The sequence below is a fragment of the Phocoena phocoena genome, chromosome 9, assembly GCF_963924675.1.
Source record: "Phocoena phocoena chromosome 9, mPhoPho1.1, whole genome shotgun sequence".
NCBI lineage: Eukaryota > Metazoa > Chordata > Mammalia > Artiodactyla > Phocoenidae > Phocoena > Phocoena phocoena.
This window is the reverse complement of record NC_089227.1, coordinates 105,766,572-105,788,779: the sequence shown is the minus strand read 5'-3', so window position 1 is coordinate 105,788,779 and position 22,208 is coordinate 105,766,572. Positions and strand designations below refer to the sequence as shown.

At 45.2% G+C, this 22,208-nt stretch overlaps 1 protein-coding gene across 1 annotated transcript in view; it reads left to right on the top strand.

The window, feature by feature from the left end:
* The window catches only part of NCAPG2 (non-SMC condensin II complex subunit G2), a 61,527-nt gene that overhangs the window by 16,172 nt on the left and 23,147 nt on the right, over positions 1 to 22,208 (top strand). Inside the window, exons 10-19 of the mRNA XM_065883457.1 lie at positions 2,410 to 2,505; positions 3,149 to 3,274; positions 8,453 to 8,632; positions 9,713 to 9,865; positions 13,975 to 14,197; positions 14,371 to 14,474; positions 18,272 to 18,445; positions 20,360 to 20,430; positions 21,395 to 21,548; positions 21,649 to 21,822. Coding sequence (XP_065739529.1) covers positions 2,410 to 2,505; positions 3,149 to 3,274; positions 8,453 to 8,632; positions 9,713 to 9,865; positions 13,975 to 14,197; positions 14,371 to 14,474; positions 18,272 to 18,445; positions 20,360 to 20,430; positions 21,395 to 21,548; positions 21,649 to 21,822 — 1,455 coding nt within the window. The remainder of the gene's footprint in view (positions 1 to 2,409; positions 2,506 to 3,148; positions 3,275 to 8,452; positions 8,633 to 9,712; positions 9,866 to 13,974; positions 14,198 to 14,370; positions 14,475 to 18,271; positions 18,446 to 20,359; positions 20,431 to 21,394; positions 21,549 to 21,648; positions 21,823 to 22,208) is intronic.

Sequence of the window (22,208 nt, the reverse complement as noted above, 5' to 3'; positions counted from 1 at the left end):
AATTGAATTTATTCGACATAAAAATGCATAGAATCGTCACTTCCTTACTGCCACTACCACTGTTTTCAAAAAAAGAGGCTATTCAAGATTATTTTTTGTTATTTACTCTCATACATTACATTTCCACTTTATATTCTGCAAACCAAATTGAGTACATGCTTTGATAGTTTCTCTTGATACAATTTTATGTTTAGAAGGTAGTCTCAGAATTTGGATATGGACTTTATCCTCATGTTGTGCGTGATCTGACTAAACAGGGCTCTGCTGTCAGTGTGGTTTTTACACTGACAGGAGTTGGCTGCTCACAGTGACCCTGGGGAAGGAGTTGGAAGGTCTGGTCTGTGGTGCTGGTCAGTGCCCTAATCCAGGGGCGACGCCTTCTTTGCTTTCTGTTAGTCTTGGCAACTGTGTGTCCAGCTAAGGGAAGAAAGGCTACCTCTTTATTTTTTTGTATAGTGAAACTATTATTTGTAGGACGTAAATTTACTAATTATATTAAGTTTGAATGGACAAAAACCATTTCTTTTATGTTTTTGATGATTTACTTTGCATTATCCAAAGATAAAGAACCAGGGATAAATATATCCACGTGCCCCTTCCAAGCCCCCAGCACACACACAGTCCCAGGTGCTTCATAAGCTGTAGGACAGTTGGGGTCACTTACTTCATGTGTATGATTTGGCGTTTCAGATTCTATTTAATCATAAAGAATAACGTCATGTTAAACTGTACAGATGTGTGATGTAGTTGCTTCACTCTTGGACCAAATAACTAAAGACTTTTTCATACCTGATTTTCTGCTGTGATAGTGAGTGATTAAGGTATTGTAAGTATAGGTATCATCATTTGTTAAATTTATGGAAAAATGCACAGAAGGAATTGAAAGGCAGAATATTAGATTTCACTTTTCAAATGAAATGTATTCCTGGACTCCAAGTAATTGTTCCTACTGCTTATAACACATTATAGCTTCTTTCCCAAATCCCTTTTTTGATAAATATCAAATTTACCTGATAAGTCATTATATCGCTATATTGAAAGAAGCTTCAGGAAATACCTTAGGAGTCATTTGAAAGTAAGAAATCGTCATATCGTTGATGAAAATCTTCTAAAATTAGGTAGTAGTAATGGTTGCACAACTCTGAATATACTAAAACCCACCGAACTATATACACTTTAAAAGAGTGACTTTTATGGTATGTGAATTGTTTCTCAGTACAGCTGTTTAAAAGCTTTCTATGAAGTGAGTATACCATTGATAACAAATTAATATTGTACACAGAAAAACAAGTGATAGACTAAAGTCTCCTAAATGAAAAATTAACAATCAGAAAAAAATAATCCCCAGATTGTAGTTTTTAGGGCAAAATTGATTCAAGTTTGCTTAAAGTATAATCTGTAGTTTTATAGCCTAATTTAAAATTTTTTTGCATTTTTCATTAATATAATTTTAGCTCCAAGAGTTGTGAATTAAGGAAAAAGGCAACATTGATTGTTGTTGGGGGCAGGAGTCTGTGAAAAGTTGCTGGAAGATTCTGGCTGGTTAAAAAGGGAGTAGAAGAGAACAAAGGGATAGAGCTAAAAGAGCAGTGTGTTTTCTGATTATCCATGAGTTTGGGGATGAACTTGACATCTAAGTTAAGTTTCTCCTGGAAAGGATCACTAGGCAGTGACACCTGTTTGAGATAAAGTCACCCCTCGGGATCTGCGGGGGATTGAGTACCAAATGCACGGATGCTCCAGTGCCTTATACATCCTCGTACACTTTACATCATCTCTAGATTACTTACAGTAACTAATACAGTGTAAATAGTTGTAAATACTATGTAACTATTATGTAAATAGTTGCTAGTAAGCAGCAAATTCAAGTTTTGCTTTGAAACTTCCTGGAATTTTTTTTTTTTTCCAAATATTTTCTGTCCAGGCTTGGTTGAATCCACAGATGCAGAATCTGTGGATATGAAGGGCTGACTGTATATCCTGTTTTTGAATGCCCAATATAGGTTCTTAAAACAAAAGACGGTTGTAGCCAGTGCATTGTAGAATCAGAATGGGTTGTAGAAAGCACTTAGGCTGACTCCTTTTTCATTTGACCCTGAAGGTCAGAGGTGTAAGTGACTTTTTATGAGGTTTTGTGGCTACTGGTAGAAGAGTAGAAGCTAGAACCCAAACCTTTGTACAGCCCAAGGCCGTGGTGGGTCTTTCTCTCCACCATAGATGCCTTTTGCATGATTTCCATGTTCCGTGCTGTCAGCATGTCTTTCCACTGTGGTTCCTGTTAGAAAGATTTGTCAAGACTTATGAATAAGGTGCAGCCTATGCTCCCCGTTGTTTCCTCAAAGTAGGATCTTAGATGCTTTTTTAAAAACACCAATGTTACCATTCTGTTCTTCTGTTCTTGGCTCTTAGGTGCTGAGTTATCTTCATCGTCAAAAGGAAGTTCGGCAGGGAGTGGAAGAGATGCTTTACAGATTATATAAGCCCATCCTTTGGAGAGGATTAAAGGTACACCTCTTAAATAGTCTCTCTCTGTTTAGAATGCTAATTAATGCTTTTGAGCTTCACATACTCTAATTCAGAATTGCAGTAAGGCACTAAAAGTAAGACTCGAGGCTGGGAATGCTGTGAGATTTCGGGTGAATATTTTATTCTTTTCTTAAAAGCATTTCTTAAACTGGGAATCTGAATTGGTTTAGTGCAGACTGCACAGCTGGAAGGAGGGTAGTCACGCTAATAAGTAAACCGGCAGAGCTGGGCTGTACCGTCCTGGTCCTCAGGACCTCCTGCTGGTGACTGGGGGACAAGATGACAGCACTCTGAGGAGTGGTCAGACGAGCACACGGGTAATTTTCAACACAGGTGACTCTGGTGTTGGGAGCGGGACATGATGGTCACTGTTTCTTAATGACACAAGATGGGCTTTGAAGCAAGGAAACATCTTTTAATATCTGTCGACATGGAGCTGGGAGTTCAGCTTCACTTAAGGAAGGTCTCACAAGTTTGGTTAGTTTAGATGTTACAGTTGTCTTTAATTTGTAGATAAGTCTATTTTGAGACACTAGAAGCATTACTTTAGGAATTCTACACTGAAGCCTTTGAATGTCAGCTCGCTCTTTGGATTCTGAAACTCTTCTTTCAACTATTCCAGGCCAGAAACTCAGAAGTCCGGTCCAATGCTGCACTGCTGTTTGTTGAAGCATTTCCTATTAGGGATCCAAACTTTAATGCCATTGAGATGGATAGCGAAATTCAGAAACAATTTGAAGAACTCTATGTATGTATTTCATGTGGTCGAGCTCTTTAAGCCTTCAGCTCTATCTGGGCCTCGTGTGGGTCCTGGCCATCCCCCTGTAACTGCCCTGTGCTGACCCCACATGGCAGACTTTCCAGATCTTGACATTCTTCAAGGAAATCCATTCTCTCCCTGGTACCTCTGTGACAGTGTGGACTCGTAATCTGTTTCCTCTTCCTCTCAGTCTCCTTTAGGACATCTAGTCGTTTATTGTGTGTAGTTTTAAGCGTCTTACGTGTGTCCCTGTCGCCCTAGCAGAGAGACAGTGTAACAGTGGTTAGGACAGACGCTGGGTTTGATTCCATCCCTCGTTTGATAGCTGTGAAGCTTGGGCCAAGTTTGGGCACTGACTTTTCTGTATTCATCTGTGAAGTGGGCACGGTGATAGTGCCTGCTGTAAAGTTGTGTGCCAGCGTTGTGAACAAACACACACTGGTTATGTTTTAAGGCAAGTAACGCCTGTTGCAATGGATGTTTTTCAGATGACTGACTTTTCGAATGAGACGTTAGGACATCAGGATGCGACATTTATTTCCAAGGGGTATCTCGAATCTTTTCACCTGGTGGGAGAGTGTGAGCCTCTGCTTCTTTCTCTACAGCCCTTTACATTTGCAGGGTCTCCTGACACAAGCTAAGAAATATTACTTATTGTCCTAGTTAGTAGAATAACATTTTAGGAAGTGATAGCAAAAATACCATGATGATGGTTACCTGTAGCAGCCCTAAAAACTTCCTCTGGTTTGTTCGTTTTCTGATCTCCTATGAAAAATCTCAGACATGCAGAAAGTTGAAATAATAGTATAATGAGTATGTGTCTGCTTACCTCTTCACATGCATTCACATATGTGCATTCACATATACATGCATAAACACCCAGCCACACACACAGACACACACACCCCTAAAATGAACAGTCATTAGTATTTTGCCATGTGTGCCTCATCTACATGTATGTTTATTTACAAGTCCCTTTGAGGATCATGGTTAATTTTGTGGAAAGATGTTGTTGGGTAAACCAAAACTAGATTTTGGTAGCTTTTAGCCATAAAACTATGAAAAAAACTTTTGCTCTTTTTAATGCAGGTGTCCAATCTATGAACCACCTCTGTTTTTGCCTGAGTGTTTAAGTCTCTGCATTTGAATGCAAAGATGGAGTGTGTGGCGGTGGCCCAGCTCCCACCCCTCCTACATTGGACCCGTTGTGTTACTTGCCTACAGTGATTGCTTGGCCCCAGCCGCTGACCTGACCCTATACGAGGAAGACGTTGCAGGACTGGGGTCACCTGTCAGCCCGTAGATGGCAGTTTGCACAGTGATTAGCGTGGGGTCAGGCGTTTTGTTCCGAATGCCAGTTCCCACTTAAGAAGTCTGATCTCTTTCAAATTACTTCCTCTCTCTCTAGTCCTGGTTCTTCTTTAAATCTGGGAATAATATTTTATAGGATTGTGATGAGGTTTCAGTGAAAATTTGTGTATAAAGCATTTAGCTCAATCCCTAGCCCTAAGATGACAGTGGTTATAGCTGTACAAAAGGACATTAAAATATGTAAAGGGTTGTAACTGTCACACACGGTCCTCTATAACTCAGAGCAGTCTATATTCGGATTAATCACTGTGAGTTTTGTATCTGTTTTATTAACTATTTAAAAAATAAAAATTATTGCATGCTATTTTGTTCGAATTTAAGGAAAGAAAAGCACTAAAAGATTGTCAAAGTCACTTAAGTGTTTTTTTTTTCAGAACAAGAAATATTAAATTCTAAATAATTCCTTTAAATTAAAAAAATGGTAGGTTGTAGAAAACATTCATGTTATAGTTAGTTTTTAAAGTTGCATATGTCTTAGTGGAGATAGGGTTATGTTTTTCAGGTAGCAAAACTTAGTCAACAATCTAAGAAAAATGAGATGTCACTGTCAAAACAGATTTAAAACAGCAATAACAGAGTTTCCACTCTAAGTCTTGTTTGGGATGAAAACTGATAGGGAAAGGCTCATGTGTAAGTAGCAGGTCCTCTGGAAGCCTGGAATCACCTTCGGAAGTGCAGTGAACGTGCTGAGGGGGTGATGGTAGCCAGCGAGTGTGAGCCGAGAGAGTCTCGGTGGGTCCTACCTTGCTGCAGGGCGTCCTTGGGGAGGCAGGTGCCTCTAACTGTTTGATCCCTAAAATGTTCTTTATTTTTCTGTGACAGTTTACAGTTTGTCCAAGTCGAGAATTTTGTATTCAAAATCATTTTATTCCAGGACTGCCAAAATATTTTGTATTGTTTTCTAGTGTTGAGGGTATCTGAAACTTTAAGGATGTTTTCCTTTATCTTTTGATTTTTTTCTGCTGCTGTAGCATGAAATTCAGTCCATTGGTTTGAATCTTAGACAAAGGGAACCTTCTTAATCTTTTTCTTTTCTACTTTCCAGTGTCTGTTTGTTTCTAACTTCTTTTATGAAGCAGGGCAATGTAGTAGTTAAGTTAATAACAGTAGTAGTTAAGAGCAGGAGTTGTTTCTGTAGAGGACCAGACAGAAGTGATTTTAGGTCTGTGGGCCACGTGGTCATAGCTGTTCCATCTGCCGCTGTGGCACAAAGGCGGCCACACGTGTACAGGGAGGAGCAGGGGTGGCTTGTTCCAATGAAACCGATCCACAGACACCAAAGTGTGAATTCCATGTAATAGTCTCGTGTCACAGAATATTATTCCTTTTACCAACCATTCAGAAGTGAAAAACTATTCTCACGCCCTGTGGACCACACAGGGATAGGCATGGGCCAGCCTGGCCTGTGGGTTGGCGGTGAGTTCATGACGCTGCTGGATAAGGGCCTGAGTAGGTGGCAGCGAGTCTTGTGGGGTGGACGGGGTAGGGGGAGTCCAGGAAGTGAGGGCAGCATTGGCCCTGTGTCCTGCACGCTTTCTGCTCTGCTGTGTCTCCAGCTGGAGTGGAGGGAGGCCTTGTTGGAGGTGGCAGATCGAGGCCTCCATGCATGCCTGTGGTTTGGGAGGTGCGGTGGTTCTCCTCATAGAAACCGCTTTACAAGTCAAGTGCCCTCATCTTGGTGACAGCGTGATTGACTGGAGACACAGATGTGGGCCCTGACTCCTGTGGGACTGTGTGTTGCAAGGTGATTATCCAGAATTATTTTTGAGGAATAATGTTGGCAGTAATTCGTAGAAAACAAAAGCCTTAAAGCCTGTGAATTCCTAATGTTTTCTTCTGTTTTTTATTTTATTTATTTTATCTTTTTTCCTTGCTGTTTGTTTTCCCAAGTGACCTGTCTTCACTTTTCCATCCCTATTTTGAATAAAGGATTGCGTTGACGAGGCAGCTGGCCTGGGTTTTCTCCGGTTGTGCAGAGATGAGTATTAGTAGCTTCTTCCTTGTCTGCTGAGTTGGCCGTGGTTTTGCATCCATGCACGGGGCTTGTCAGCAGACGGGGCTCCCCTTGGGCTCTGCGTGAGGAACAGGCCAGCTGGTGCGCACCGTCCCTGGGTGGGGAAGGAGGGGTCTTTCCTGCTGCGTGGCGTCCTCTCCTTTCTTCGTTCTCGTGGAGGTTGTGGAGTTATTGTTGGCTCTCCTGTGCACCCGGCCCCCAGCGTCTGTTTCGAGGCCTTCCCGGCAGGTCACTTACGCCCGAGCTGCCCTGTGTCCGCCGAGTCCTGGCCCTGGGCTGGGCTGGGCCGGTCTGAGCTCTGTGTGGGCTCAGCAGGGTCTGCCTGCAGCCCGCTGCCCTGCGGTATGTGGAGCGGCCCCTCGCTTGCTCTTTCCCGCGGGGCCCCTTGGTGTTTGCAACACCGCCGGGGAGGGGAGGAAGGAAGTACTTACTCATCCCCAGCTCGGCCTTCTTTTGGTCTAGTCGTGGAGTAAGGGTTGTTTTTGTTTTTAAACTTTGAATTAGAAAGTTTCACATGTAGCAGTAGAGGTGAACCCCATGTGCCCCCAGACAGTCCCGGTGATACTGACCTGGGCCCACTTGGTTTCCTCTTCCCTGTTTTGAAGCAGATCTGAGCAAGCATTTCAACTCTAATTACTTCAGTAGGTGTCCCTAAAAGACAGGGACCCTTTTTTACTTTCATTTTTATTTATTTATTTTTTTTTTGCGGTACGCGGGCCTCTCACTGTTGCGGCCTCTCCGGCTGCGGAGCACAGGCTCCAGATGCGCAGGCCCAGCGGCCACGGCTCACGGGCCCAGCCGCTCCACGGCACGTGGGATCTTCCCGGACCGGGGCACGAACCTGTGTCCCCTGCACCGGCAGGCGGACTCTCAACCACTGCGCCACCAGGGCAGCCCCAGGGACCCTTTTTTAAAGTATAATCCTACCACTGGCACAACTAAAGTAAGATGAATCGTGATTCTTTGATGTCATCAAATATCCAGTCATTGTTTTTCAGTGACATTTCAGTGATGTTTTTTCCAGTTTTGTTTGAGTCTGTGTCCGGATGAGACCTGTGTTGTGGTCGGCCAGTGTGTGTTCATCTCTTGGACGATCAGTTCCCACTTAGCAATCACTCCCTCTCCCTCTCTCTTTTGTTCTTTCTATTTTGCTTGCTTTTGTTGTTGTTGAGGAAGCCCAATTATTCTCATTTCCCACAGAACCTAGCCTGCTTGTCACTGATACGTGCCTCTGCCCTTTGTATTTCCTGTAAGTCGGTTAAACAGAGAGTTGACTGGGGTCACGTTTGTTGTCTTAGATGCTCCACGGCTGTTGTGTCCGTCCATCGGGGTGCATAACGTCGTCGCCACTTAATGTTGTTAGCAACCCCGGACTCCCGCTGCCTGGATCGGTTCTTTACAAGCAGGGTCCCTTTATTCTGGGCTTAGTGCATTACAGCATTTTGGAAATTCATGAGAGTGGTTTAATAGGTTGTGTCTCACAGGACTGACCGAAGTCCCTGAGTGTGCCTCTGCATGGCAGGGCCTGTGTCGGGGGCCCTGCTGTCAGCAGAGTCCTGCGGACAGAGTTGGCAAGTAAGGCACCACCTGCGTCTGGATGTCCTTAAACACTAGGCTGCAGAAACGACGAGAAACTGAAGATCCCCGAGTCTGTGTGTGACTCTATGACTTGAAACGTCTGTTAGGTTGTGACTGCCCACTGTGCCCGTGTGTAAAGCCAATATTGATAAAAAACGAACTAATATAAGATAATTAAGGCTCTTTCCCTCTTGTACTTATAGAGCCTTTTAGAAGATCCTTATCCGATGGTCCGTTCCACAGGGATCCTTGGTGTTTGTAAAATAACTTCCAAATACTGGGAGATGTTGCCTCCGACCATTCTTATTGACCTTCTCAAGAAAGTAACTGAGGAGCTGGCGTTTGACACGAGCTCTGCTGATGTGCGCTGTTCTGTCTTTAAGGTAAGGTTTTAAATTATATAAGCAATGCCTGTTTATTGTAGAATACTTCTCAAATACAGAGAAAGAATAATTTAGAAATCACCCATAGCCCTACTCCATAAATATAGCATTATTGACATTTTCGTTGTATATCCAAAGTAACCTTTTAAAAAAACAAAAGAAAAGTGTTTTCTAAAAAAATAGTCTACTTGAAATAATACTAGTTTTTAGTGTATGTGTTGGGGGGAGGGCATAGCGTTTTAGAGTAGTAGCTGCATGTATTTAAAATTGTTTAACGTTTTTATACATTAGAATGGGCTTTGTGTGTGCACTGTGTGTACTGTGTGTCAGTCTATGCACTTTAAATAAGAGCCTACAGAATGTTCTTTGTCCATCACCCAGCTTCAGCAGTTCTCAGGGTGCACCCGCTCTTGTTTCACTGTAGCTACATCCATCGTCCCACACACACCATTACTTTGAAGCAAATCCAGGACATTTATCAGCTCATCTGTAAACATTTCAGTGATCTTTAAAATGTAAAGTCTCATAAAAATGTATATCCTAACAGCTGGAAAGAGAAGGTGGTGGAGTGTGTCAGCTCTTCAGACGTGAGTGTCTGGTCTGAGCTTGGGCCGGTCTCTCGGACGCCTGTGTGAGGTGTGGGCACAGCCGTGTGGGCCCTGTGCCCCTCGTTTTCATGCAGCATCGAGTCAGGAAATACAGGGAATCTGTAGGATGTTAAGGGAACCGAAAAGGACTCTTAGACTCCAGCTTTGGGGCCTCTCCACCAGTGTCCTCTGGTTTCTTTCAACTGTAATAAAACCCTTTAAAGTGTAGTTCAGAGAAAGCACCGAAAAATTATTTTGTAACCACTTCAGGCTTGTTTGAATGAAGCAAGGGATGAGCTGATTATCAGGCACTGAAGCCATACTAATTCATTAAAATATGCTTTTTATATGAAGAGGTGTTAGAAAAGAGTTATTTTCTGTGGGTATGTGTATTTCACTAGTTTTAGTAAAGATGGAACTGAATTTTTCTTACCTGAACTTTTCGTGGTTTATGTTCTAATTTTGAACTGTTTATCTTTCTCCTTTCTTGTAGTGCCTGCCGATAATTTTGGATAATAAATTAAGCCACCCGTTATTAGAGCAACTTCTGCCAACGTTAAAGTACTGTCTCCACGACAATTCGGAGAAAGTGAGAGTGGCTTTTGTTGATATGCTGCTGAAAGTTAAGGCTGTGAGGGCTGCTAAGGTAAGGTGAACAGAGATTTTCTTACTTAAGACACGAAATAAATAAGTACATTTATTTTCAACAACAAAAAGACAAAGCAGTTTTAATTCCAAGAGTTTCAGTGACTGCATTTTAAACCAGTTGGTGTCTGGTATATTCTACTAGTTGTTTGTGTCATAAAATTTTATTTGTTTTGTCAATGTATGTTTTCTTTTTGAAAGACATTAATGCAAGCAGCCCCCACCTTAAATTATATTTTTATCCTATACATGAAAGTTTTTGTTGAAATATTTAAATGCTTGGCACACAGTAAGCACTTAAAATATTACTTGAGAAAATGGTGAGTATGAGACCCCCATCCCCCCACGTTTACAGGAGGAAGCAAGGAGGTATTTGTTGGTTTGTGTGCATTTTGGTGTAAACTACTGAGGGGAGAGTGTTTTCCCTTAACTCTAGTTCTGTTCAGCTTTTGGCTAAAAATGTTAGTTACAAGGTTCTGCGTTATTATTTGCTAACACTGAATTTTCTTCTCTGCACAGTAGCTCTCTGAAATTTACTTTAAAGTGCTGTTGTGTCGAGGCCCAGGATTTGGGAACAAGCTGACACGTCGGTCAGCGTAGGGTCAGCGCATGGCCCTGGGGTGCACTCGTGCCAGGAAATGCTTCCACGCGGCCACAGAGAGGAGCGCACTTAGGAGGAAGGGCCACTCAGCGAGGCGCGTGGGAGCGAGTGCAGAAGAGCTGTAGGGTCTGCCGTCTCCGTAGGACGGGGAACATACGTGTGCATTTGCTCAGCTACGGCTCACACATCCCTGGCAGAAAACAGGAAATCGGCACCAGTCTCTGAGGCGAAGGGAGGGGACTGGATGTCTAGAGACAGGGTGCTGGGGAGGCCTTACCGCTGCAGAGGATACGCATTATTTTATGCTTTTCAAATTTTGAACTGTGAACTTTTTTCATGAGAAAAATAGAATATTTTACGTGACCCATGTGGTACAGATACCCCACGTCATGCCCAGTTGTAACGCCTTGGTACGTTTGTTGAAAATCAGTTTCTTGTGTGTGGTCTGTTTCTGGACTCTGCCTGTCCATCCTCAGGCCAGGGCCGTACTTCCGAGCTCACTGCAGCTTGGCAGGAAGTCTTGCAGTGTGTGTCCTCCCGCTCTGCTCTTCTTTCAGAGCTCTTGGTGGTTTGGGGCGCTTGTATTTCCATATAAAGTTTAGAATCAGCATGTCAATTTTGTGAACAAAAAGGCTGGCTGCAGTTTTGGTTGGATTTGTTATAGCAGCCTGTTGAAAGTGTAGTTCTGAATCTGAGACGGGAGTTTCCGCTTAGCGTTTTGTTTGAAGGGTGCGTCTGTTTGCAGAGGATCACTGAGGTGATGGCTGGGGAGGCAGTGGGCAGAGCAGGTGTTCTGAGGTCTGTGGGTCTTCCCAGGAGAACAGGGAAGACCTGGACAGAATGTCTGACTGGAGAGTTTGGGGTTTGGGGGAGTAGTAAGAGCAGAAAAGGAAGAGTAATGTTTTAATGAGGTGCTTCTTTCATGTCAGTCCTTGGCTTGCACAAGCAAGGCAGAGCGTGATTTAGCTGTGAGCTCTCTGGAAAGGTTTGTTACGGGCGCACCAGCTAATTCTCCTTGAAAATCAAGGTCAGAGATTGACAGGCCTGCGGAGAGGCAGCTAACAGGAAGGGGGGTCGATCATCCAGCAGGTTGGCGTGACAGGTAGTGTGCCACTGCAGTGTCTGACACTGGCCGTGCTTGCGTTGTTAGTGCACGTGGGCGCAGCCTGGCCTCCTACATAGTGCTTTGAAGGAGTGAGGGGTATATATACCTCCTTACTTTCCTTGGTGAACGCTGGCAGTGCTGCACTCAGGATCTAGGAGCCACATCTTACGTGCGAAGGCCCTGGGCACGATGACATGGTAGAGAATTAAAGCTGATTAGATAAAATTATGTCCTGTGGCCAAGGGGCAGTTACCAACTTAGTTAATTAGGCTTCTGTTTATAATTTTCATTGTCAGTGCTAGGGGTTTCAAGTTGTTTACTGTTGGTTTCGAAATTCTACATTTTTAGTATTGTGTACCTGAGATTTAGGCCAAATCAACAGTTACTAATATTGAAACGTCTTTATTAAAAAAAATGGGGTTTTCTTAATATGCAGTTATTATTTTTTAATTAATTAATTTTATTTATTTTATTTTTGGCTGCGTTGGGTCTCTGTTGCTGCGCGCGGCTTTCTCTAGTTGCGGCTAGTGGGGGCTACTCTTCATTGCAGTGCACGGGCTTCTCATTGCTGTGGCTTCTCTTGTTGCAGATCACGGGCTCTAGGCGCGCGGGCTTCAGTAGTTGCGGCTCGCGGGCTCTAAAGCGCGCAGGCTCAGTAGTTGTGGCACACAGGCTTAGTTGCTCCCTGGCATGCGGGATCTTCCCGGACCGGGGCTTGAACCCGTGTCCCCTGCATTGGCAGGTGGATTCTTAACTGCTGCGCCACCAGGGGAGCCCCTATGCAATTATTTTTAACATTAGGAATGAAACACCAGTTAGCAATTTTGTTTATGGTCTTGTCTGATGTTAATATCAACCTGTGGGTAATATGTTTAGATAAAATAAAACCTCAGGTAATTGAAGAACCCTAAACTAATCAGAATTGTTCTTCATTTTATTTTAGAAAAAGTGAATCAAAGAAAAATAGGTTAAAATGGGGAGTTTCTGGAAAGGCAGACTTGCGGGGAATGTTCACTGCAAGAAAAACCCGTGGAACCTTGGCATTTGGTGTAAGTGCCGATCGCTAGTTTCCGTTCAAGGTCGTCTGGTCTCCATGAGGGCTCAGGAGCCAACCTTTCCAATGTGAAAACCCTCTCTTTTAGGCACTGCCCCTCGATCCAGTCTCAGTGCTGTGACCTACAGTGTTTCTTGGGTATATTGGTTTCAGCAGGTCTGAACTCTGCGAGGTATTGAGGCTTGAGCAGCCCCTGGTCTCCTGAGTGCCTCGGTTTCCCTCTTGGGATCTGTCTGTCACTGTGCCGGCCGCTCCGGGGTTGACACTCAGCTGGTGGCATGGCTGTCGGGCGGCACTTGCCTTTACTACAGTGACTATTTCAGAAACACCAAGTGTGCGCATGGCAGTGTTCTGGGAGCATGTGGGGGAACGGTCGTAGTGTCGGATGCTCAGACATTTCCTCGGGAGAGGGGAGGTATGTTTGTCTGAATGCGCAAGGTCCTTCTGACCTGGAGGGTGGACTGAGGTATCGTGGGAGTGAGGGCAGGGCCAGGCGGGCAGCTGGCGGGGGGCGGGCAGCTGGTGGGAGCTGGTCCCTGGGTGGGGGGTAGTGGGGGAGGAGACCGGGGAGCATACTTAAGTGCTGATGAGAAAGGTCCACTGGAAGTCCTGGAGAGAGGGGACGGTCATGAGAACCAGGTCCTTGAGGAAAGTCTGTGTCAGTGGTGCTGTCCCCTTTACACAGATGAGTGTTAAGTGTTTGCATAAGTGACAGAGACGGGATTTGAACACTGTACCGTCAGAGTCTATTTTATTTCCATTATTCTGTGGTGTTTCCCCTTGTTTTGAATTTCTTGCTGAGAAGTTTGGCCCTTTTCTGTGGGCAGTGGACGACTTTGATGCTTTTACGCTGAGGGGCAGCATGACAGTCCTGCCGTGTGCAGGTGTGGGCAGTGGCTGTGAGGCGGCTCGAGGAGGCCTGTGACCACCCGGGCAGCACCCAGTAGAGGGCGGGAGGGGTGACCGTGAGGGGTGCCTCTGTGTCCGAGGTGGGAAACGGGAGACTCACTTTATTTTAGCTTTCTGTGGCAAACCTGTTGTAGATGTTTAAATTCACTTTTCATATTAATGGGCCCCAAGTTGTGGTTTAGGAAATTTTAAAATTATTAGACTGATAATCATAGCTGTCATTTGAGGGTCCACTGATGGTCCTGATGGATTATAACTAATCCCAGCGGCCTTGTGCTTATCTGCCTATGTGTCAGTGCTTTTTAAAACACGGGTTTATTTTAATTTGTCTACAGAAGAGTCACAGATTCTGGCATAATCATTTGAGATGAATTTCCTTGAATGTAGAAATTAGTTCCTTTTTGATTACACTCTCCTTCTGCACATGTGCTTTATCCACAGTTTTGGAAAATATGCCCCATGGAGCACATTCTGGTCCGTCTGGAGTCGGACTCTCTGCCCGTCACTCGGCGCCTGGTGGGCCTTATCTTCAACTCCTTCCTGCCCGTGAACCAGCCCGAGGAGGTGTGGTGCGAGCGCTGCGTGGCGCTGCTGCAGATGAACCGTGCGGCTGCGCGGAGGTTCTACCAGCACGCGCACGAGCACACGGCCTGCACCAACATAGGTACCCAGCCCCGCCCCGCGCCGTGAGCCTGGCGTGTTTGCTCCGTGCTCAGTGTGGTTCTTAATGAGTTCCCGTAAAGTAACACTTTAATTATTTGGGATTATAATTTCAGTGTTAGAAACTTTTGTTGAAGGTGCACGTAAATTAATTATTGGTTGTCTCACACATCTTAGCAAAGCTCATTCATGTGATTCGCCACTGCTTGAACGCCTGCATCCGGAGGGCTCTGAGTGCCTGCGGGGAGGGCAGTGAGGAGCCGGGGAAGGAGAACGTGAGCGTGAGTCGAGCCGCCGCCTCCCGGCGCCGCCTTGGGGCCATGGGGCTGGGGCCTGGACCACGGGGACGGGGACAGGGCCACGGGGACGGGGTCGGGGCCACGGGGGTGGGGACCCGGACGGGTGCTTCTCCCGCGGGAGAAGGGCAGGGCAACAAGGCAGAGGTGTTATTTCCACAAGCCGTTACCTTAGCAACAAAATTACTTATTCCTTTAGTGCTGATACTTCACCTAATTATTTTGGAGGATCATAAGGAATTTTCTAGAAAGAATTTCTGTGTATCCTTTGTAGTTCACTGTGGAGTTTGAGTAGGATTTAATACAAAGGAAAAATTATCATTGCTGACACTCTTTTCCCAGTTTTCTTCACCTTAAGCTTCTGTATATATATATATATATATTTTTTTAATTGCTTTACAATGGTGTGTTAGTTTCTGCTTTATAACAAAGTGAATCAGTTATACATATACATATGTTACCATATCTCTTCCCTCTTGCGTCTCCCACCCTCCCTATTCCACCCCTCCAGGCAGTCACAAAGCACCAAGCTGGTCTCCCTGTGCTATGCGGCTGCTTCCCACTAGCTATCTACCTTACGATTGGTAGTGTATATATGTCCATGCCTCTCTCTCGCTTTGTCACAGCTTACCCTTCCCGCTCCCCGTGTCCTCAAGTCCATTCTCTAGTAGGTCTGTGTCTTTATTCCTGTCTTACCCCTAGGTTCTTCATGACATTTTTTTTCTTAAATTCCATATATATGTGTTAGCATATGGTATTTGTCTTTCTCTTTCTGACTTACTTCACTCTGTATGACAGACTCTAGGTCTATCCACCTCATTACAAATAGCTCAATTTCGTTTCTTTTTATGGCTGAGTAATATTCCATCGTATATATGTGCCACATCTTCTTTATTTATTCATCTGATGATGGACACTTAGGTTGCTTCCATGTCCTGGCTATTGTAAATAGAGCTTCAATGAACATTTTGGTACATGACTCTTTTTGAATTATGGTTTTCTCAGGGTATATGCCCAGTAGTGGGATTGCTGGGTCATATGGTAGTTCTATTTGTAGTTTTTTAAGGAACCTCCATACTGTTCTCCATAGTGGCTGTATCAATTTACATTCCCACCAGCAGGGCAAGAGGGTTCCCTTTTCTCCACACCCTGTCCAGCATTTCTAGATTTTTTGACGATGGCCATTCTGACCGGTGTGAGGTGATACCTCATTGTGGTTTTGATTTGCATTTCTCTAATGGTTAGTGATGTTGAGCATCCTTTCATGTGTTTGTTGGCAGTCTGTACATCTTCTTTAGAGAAATGTCTATTCAGGTCTTCTGCCCATTTCTGGATTGCGCCGTTTGTTTTTTTGATATTGAGGTGCATGAGCTGCTTATAAATTTTGGAGATTAATCCTTTGTCAGTTGCTTCATTTGTAAATATTTTCTCCCATTCTGAGGGTTGTCTTTTCATCTTGTTTATGGTTTCCTTTGCTGTGCAAAAGCTTTTAAGTTTTATCAGGTCCCATTTGTTTATTTTTATTTCCATTTCTCTAGGAGGTGGGTCAAAAAGGATCTTGCTGTGATTTATGTCATAGAGTGCTCTGCCTATGTTTTCCTCTAAGAGTTTGATAGTGTCTGGCCTTACATTTAGGTCTTTACTCCATTTTGAAGCTTCTGTATATTTTAATTCGACCTGAGGTTGGCACACATAGATTGGGTCTGGACATTACTGTATTTTACAACTAGATGGGTGGTGGCGCTCTCAAGGATTTATTCACCGCCACTGCCCTAGGATTCTACTAGAAACGTCGTGGGGTTGAATTTTTGGGAATGAGCTTTATTTAGAATTGTCTTTGAAAAAGTAATTTATCAAGGAAGCTATATAGCTGGTATTTCTTCAGAATCCAAAGTGACCAATTATATCATTAAAAAAGGAACATTTAAGACTTAGAAACGTATTACTTATAAGCAGTATCTTAAGCTTATAAACAAACTCTCATGCTTGTATGTACCTCTGAAGTAAAAATTTTGGGTAGTTTTGTGGTGCTATGTAGATTAGGGTACTGGCCTTTAAAAGAAAGTCACAAGATGTTGAATATACTTCAATTAAAACCAAAAAAAAAAAGGAAGTCACAGAAGATAGTTTTGCCCTTTTGATGAAACGTGGTTCACGCTGGCTGCAGGGTGAGGCTCCTGCGCTGTCTGGCCGCTCCTGTCTCCATGTCCCCGCCCTGGATGCAGGCCCTCGGCCCTTGAGAGCCAGGAGCCGACAGGGCCGCCCCGCGCTGAGGCTGGGGCTGCGCCAGCGGGCTGTGCGTGGGGCTCAGTCGGCCTGCCCGGGGGCTGGGGGGAGCACTCCCCGGACCCCACCTGCCCTCCGCTTCAGCATCCCCTGCCCTGTCTGTCCGCTGGGGCAGAAGGGGGAGGAGAGAGAAGAGCCTGATGTCATCTTAACGGCCGAATCTGTCTAGCAGATCCATCAGTTCATAGGCCTGTTCAGCCTGGGCTCAGGAAGCCCTCAGCCGGGAGCGTCTGGAGCTGGTTCTGCTTTCTTGGTGGGATTTGAGTTCCCCTTTTCAGAGTTTTCCCCTCAGTATATGGGTTGGGTGGGCAGGATTTTTTAGGGAAGTGATCCTGTAACTTTAGAAACCCTCCCTGGGATGCCAGCTCCAGGCTCGCGGGGCCCTGCGCCTCTGGGCCACCCCTTCACGCTTGTGCTGATGGATGGTGGAAGTGGTTTCGCCAAAAAGTGAAAACTGCTACAGTTCTCAAATACTGAAGGAACCCTCCACCCCCATATTGAACCTAGACATTATTGAGAAAGCTGCATTTTATCACATTTTAGGTCAGTTTCTGTACCGTTAGAAAACACAAGGGTGCTCTATTGTAACCGGTAGTAGAAAAAAAATACAATTTGCTGTCTGGATTTTGTCATTCTAAGAATATTTAATGGCTTAAAGCATAATTTTTTGAATTGGTTCTTTTACCTTTTCACATTGCTATCTACTAAAAATCTCCGCTTTCTGTTTAATGAAATCTTACTTAGGAACTTAGCATATTTTTGTAAAGGAGAAGTGGTGGCTTTCTCAGGGGACTTAAATGATAAGAGTGCTATGCTAATCACTAGAATGTAAAAAGTAAAATTAAATACAGGTTGAAGTTCTGTCAATTTGCTATCTATATCATTCTCATAAGCCTTTAGTAGTTTCATTGCTTTTTAAATTTAGCCATAAGTTATTCCAGGTATTTAGTGCCTATTGAAAAATCTAACTTTATATAGCAACTACTTTTGTTTTTTCTGGGTGTCCACATTAATTAAGTTAATTTGTTCGCCGTATCTTTTCCCATTACATCTGAGTAGCACAAAAATACCAACACCTGAAATGAATCCTGCTTTGCATCTCAAGGTAGACCCTTCCAGGAAATGGCCTGTGTGGTAAGTTGTCAGTTTGTCACAGTCACCGGACAGGGCTGGCATCTGAAGTGGACCACGCGCAGGCGAGCGTGTGGTGCTGGGGAGGCGGCCCCATCCCTCTGCGCAGACAAGGAAGGATTCGCTAGAAGACACGCAGACACCTGGTGCTGTCACTCCCTGCCAGCCCACAAACCAGAGCAGCCCACGGTCGAGGGGGAGTCGATCCCATCAGACATCATACCACAGTCTTAGGGGTTCTATCTGCCTCTCCTTCCATCTCTGCCTTAGGTCTGGAATTCTGAGATGTGCTTTTAGACACAGTGCTGTTCTCTTGAGAGTTATTATGATTTGATTCTTTCACAGTACAATTTTTTGTATCTTAGGCCCTGGACCAAACGCTGTCAATAAGTGATACTGCGTCCATGGCGGGTTTGTTAGAGATCGTTGTGATTCTTTGGAGAAGCATTCACAGGAGTATGGAGAATAACAAAGAGGCCAGAGTGTACACCGTTAGCAAGTTCGCCTCTATGCTGCCAGAGTACATGAAAGCGTTTAAGGTAAGACGGGCCACCCTGCTAAGGCAGGCGCGCCAGGTCATGTTTGTGCAGGACCAGCCTCTGGACCTGCTCCTCCTCTGCAGAGGCGGGGACTGAGCCACCGCCCACCCCGCAGGACGCTCGGCCTCTCGCCCTTCACGGGGTGAGGCCACGTGTCCTCCAGCCTCCATCCCTTCACCCAGAGACTTGTCTGGGGAGCACTGGTTTTCTATCTCTAATGGCCTGACGCTATTTTAGAATCTGGTTTGATTTGCTGGGAATTGAGAAAGAGGAGTTTGTGAACATCAAGGTGTAGTAGCACCTTGGTTTTGGGGGCAATTTTAGGCATTTGACAGCATCCGGCAAGCACATGTTTCTGAAGTATCTGAGTTGTGTCTGTGTTATTGAGACAGACAGAACTGTGTGCATAACTTCTGTTTGGAGGAAGGAAACCTCCTCATTCCTTGACTTTCTATTTCTGAGTAAAGGCCATATTTCAAAACCAATGGAAATAAAACTGCTATATAGAAATGTAAATTTATTCCTAATTGTGAAGAAAGCGTGGCTTAAATATAGAAAGGTCATAGGTCTTACGAATCACCCTTATCTTGGTAAAGTTTACTTTTGGTTCTTCTACAACTGCTTATGTGACCTTGGACCTCTTAGCTTTTCTGAGCCGTATTTCTGTGACTGTTATGTCTCCGAGCTCCATCCTGCCTCTGAAATGCAAATGTGACCTGTCTGTGAAGGTAAATAATCAAGGCTGCCCAAGTCACTAGGACATTTAAAAGCTCAGATAATCACATGGGGTTGAGAATTAGAAGATAAACATAGAGGCCATAGGATACCAGACGAGATGACAGGTGAACAGTGTGGCCTGGGTGTGTCCAGGAAAAGGGAGGTGGTGAATTAATTCTTTAATCCCGAATTATTCCGGCCAGAGAGCTTCTCTGCCCTCAGTACCTCCCAGAACCTTGTGGTTGGCCCATAAGTGGGTAAGGCATCTGTAAGCCACACATGGAGTGGAATCAGGAGTAGCTGCCAGCTGACTGTTGTAACATCAAGAAAACATTTTCTTTATTGGGAGTTGGGGGTGAGGGTGGGTTCACTCTGACTGAATGCGGATTAATTACAGGCCAGATGGTGACATTGCACCTGTTTCTGTTTCATGTATATGTCCAGGAACATTGTTGTTTCTTTTCCTTTTAGGGCCCATCTTCCTTCATCCTCGCATCCAACCAAGGGTGTTTCTTATTAAGTGATCTTGATGGAGTCTGGTCTGTCTGCTCTGTTACTGTGATAATACTAGTGGTGGTGATGTAGCTGCAGTGGGGCCCGAGGTGGCATCCTCACTTGGTTCCTGCCAAAGCCCCGCCCTCAGAGACCAGCCCTTCTCCGTGTGTGGTACCAGCTGGTTGGGGTGTGGCATCTCATGGGACTTGGGTCTGGCCAGGTAGCTCCGTTGCACTGCACTGTCTCCCTAAGGTGTTCTGTTCTGATCATTTTACTTAGGAACTTTTCTGACTAGTTTCATTCCCTTGAGTTTTATACTCAGGACACACTGAGTATATAGAGTTGGGTTTGTTCTTCCTTTCATCGGTATTGTTTTTCAAATACCAGTCAGTGCCTTGACAGCAAGGACTTTGGTCTCTTCTGGTTACTGCTGTATTCCAAGGATCTCCTGGTACACAGTAGGTGCTTAATAAATATTTGCTCAAATAATTCATCACAGAAAGTAGTAAAGTGTCCTATAAAAGTTTGAGAAGACTTATCAAACCTAATGCTTCCCAAGGGGTTAAGTCCTCCTGTTGTGTGTTGAGAGTATCACTCTAATTCCTACCAAGCAGCTTTGAAAATGGGTTCCTGGGAGTCATGGGGCCCTCGGGATCCCATTGTTTACGTTCCCTGTTGCTGTGTGTCTTTTCATGCTTTCAGGATGATCGCTGCAAGACCCCTCTGTCTGTGCTGGCCTCCCTGATGCCGGCCTCGGCTGTGCCCACCTTCAGGTGCCCGCCCTCTCCGTGCACTCCTGGTCTCACTTGGTGACGCCTGCGTGACCTTCAAGCCCCCAGTGCTGTGCTCCCTGCCCCTGGCCTCCTCCCCTGTGGCAGGGAGAGCAGGGGATGTGGCTTCCAGGGCTCCGGGACTGCTGAGGGACACAGGAAGCCACCACGGGAAACTGAGAGTCTGGCGTTGTTCAAGTGCCAGATGGTGAGACGTGAGCCATCCCACCGTCCACCACGGAGCCTTGGCCACACGTGACTCTGAGTGCTTAGAATGTGGAGTCTGGGTTGGGGCAAGCTGTGTGTGCATCCTGGTGTGATGCAGACTCGGGGACCTGGTGTGAAAGAGGGATGTAACATGTTTCATCAGTAGTTTTCTACAGTGCCCATGTCTTAAAGGATGTTGGGGGTAGGCTGGGCTAAATAAGATACATTATTGAAATTAATCTTGCCTTTTTAGACGTGGCTACTAGGACCTTTATAATGACACACATGGCCTGCTTTTGTGGCTCTCATTGTGTTCTTTATTGGGCAGCGTTGCGCTAGGGTGTTGGTTATTAGCGCAGTAAAAATTACTTGTTTTTATTCATATTTATAAAAAAAAATGTTTTGATGCTAAACAAAAAGTATTGTCCCCAGATTACGGATCTTTACTCTAGAGTCTGACAGAGGCAACACAGAAACAAAAGGCCAGGGTTTGTAAGTGCCTGGTGTGTCCTCGGTGCCTCACATCTAGGGGCTCCTGAAGCTGCTTTCAGAGTCAGCATTTTGTACTGGACCTTGTCCTGCGTAGTAATTGTGGGAAAACAGTGTATTTTTCCTGCGGTGGAGAATGTCTGAGAGTTCCCATGATAGGAAGGGCTTATGTACCCTCAGTTTTTAGCTTCTTCATTTTCCCTGCCTTTTAGAAAAGTGAGAAATTGTTATTGAGATATTAGATATGATTTTATATATGTGGCACTTTCAGCTGTGGTGTGATTTCCACACTAAGAAACCAAGAGGAAGGAACAGCCGACAAGAGCTACTGTATTCTGTTAGACTGTCTCTGCTCCTGGGGGCAAGTGGGACACATCCTGGAGCTCGTTTGTGACTCGCTGCCGGAAGAGCAGCCTCAGAGCAAGGTACGCTTGTGTCATTTTTAAAGTTTGCTGAAGGAGGGTAGCTGTATGCTAGAACTCATGTGCTTTCCTGCTATGTGCCTCACTCACTCTGCGCTTTCAGGGTAACTCTGCGTCTAAGCGGCAGGTGCGGGTCCAGGACCCGTGCCCAGTCAAACCCGGGCTGGCGCTGGTCTACGTTGAGTACTTGCTGACCCACCCGAAGAATCGCGAGTGCCTGCTTTCCGCGCCGCAGAAGAAACTGAACCGTCTTTTGAAAGCCCTTGAAACATCCAAGGTAACTTTGTAGAGCAGCTGCAGGTGCCGTGGAAGTTGAGCGATAGGGTAAGGTCTAAGTTTTCCACGTTTATAGTGTAAAATTTTCACCTGGGGGCGGGATGGGACTGGGTGAACACTTCCAGGCCCTGGTCTTTCTAGCAAGTCATGTTCAGAGCCCAGTGTCCTGTTGAGGCCAACTCTGAGGGTGAGCCGGTCTGTCGGAACAGGCCCGACAGCAGGAAGACGGCCCGCCACCCCAGGTCCCCTTGCTCTGGCCCTGCTCATCGACGAGGGAATTCCAGCCCCCTGAGTCCTGGGCAGGCTTTTCTAGGTCCCTTTGGAGAGCGAGTCCCGTGAATTTCCAGTCTCCTTTCCCCGTCCTGGCTCTTCGGCCGTCTCCTCCAG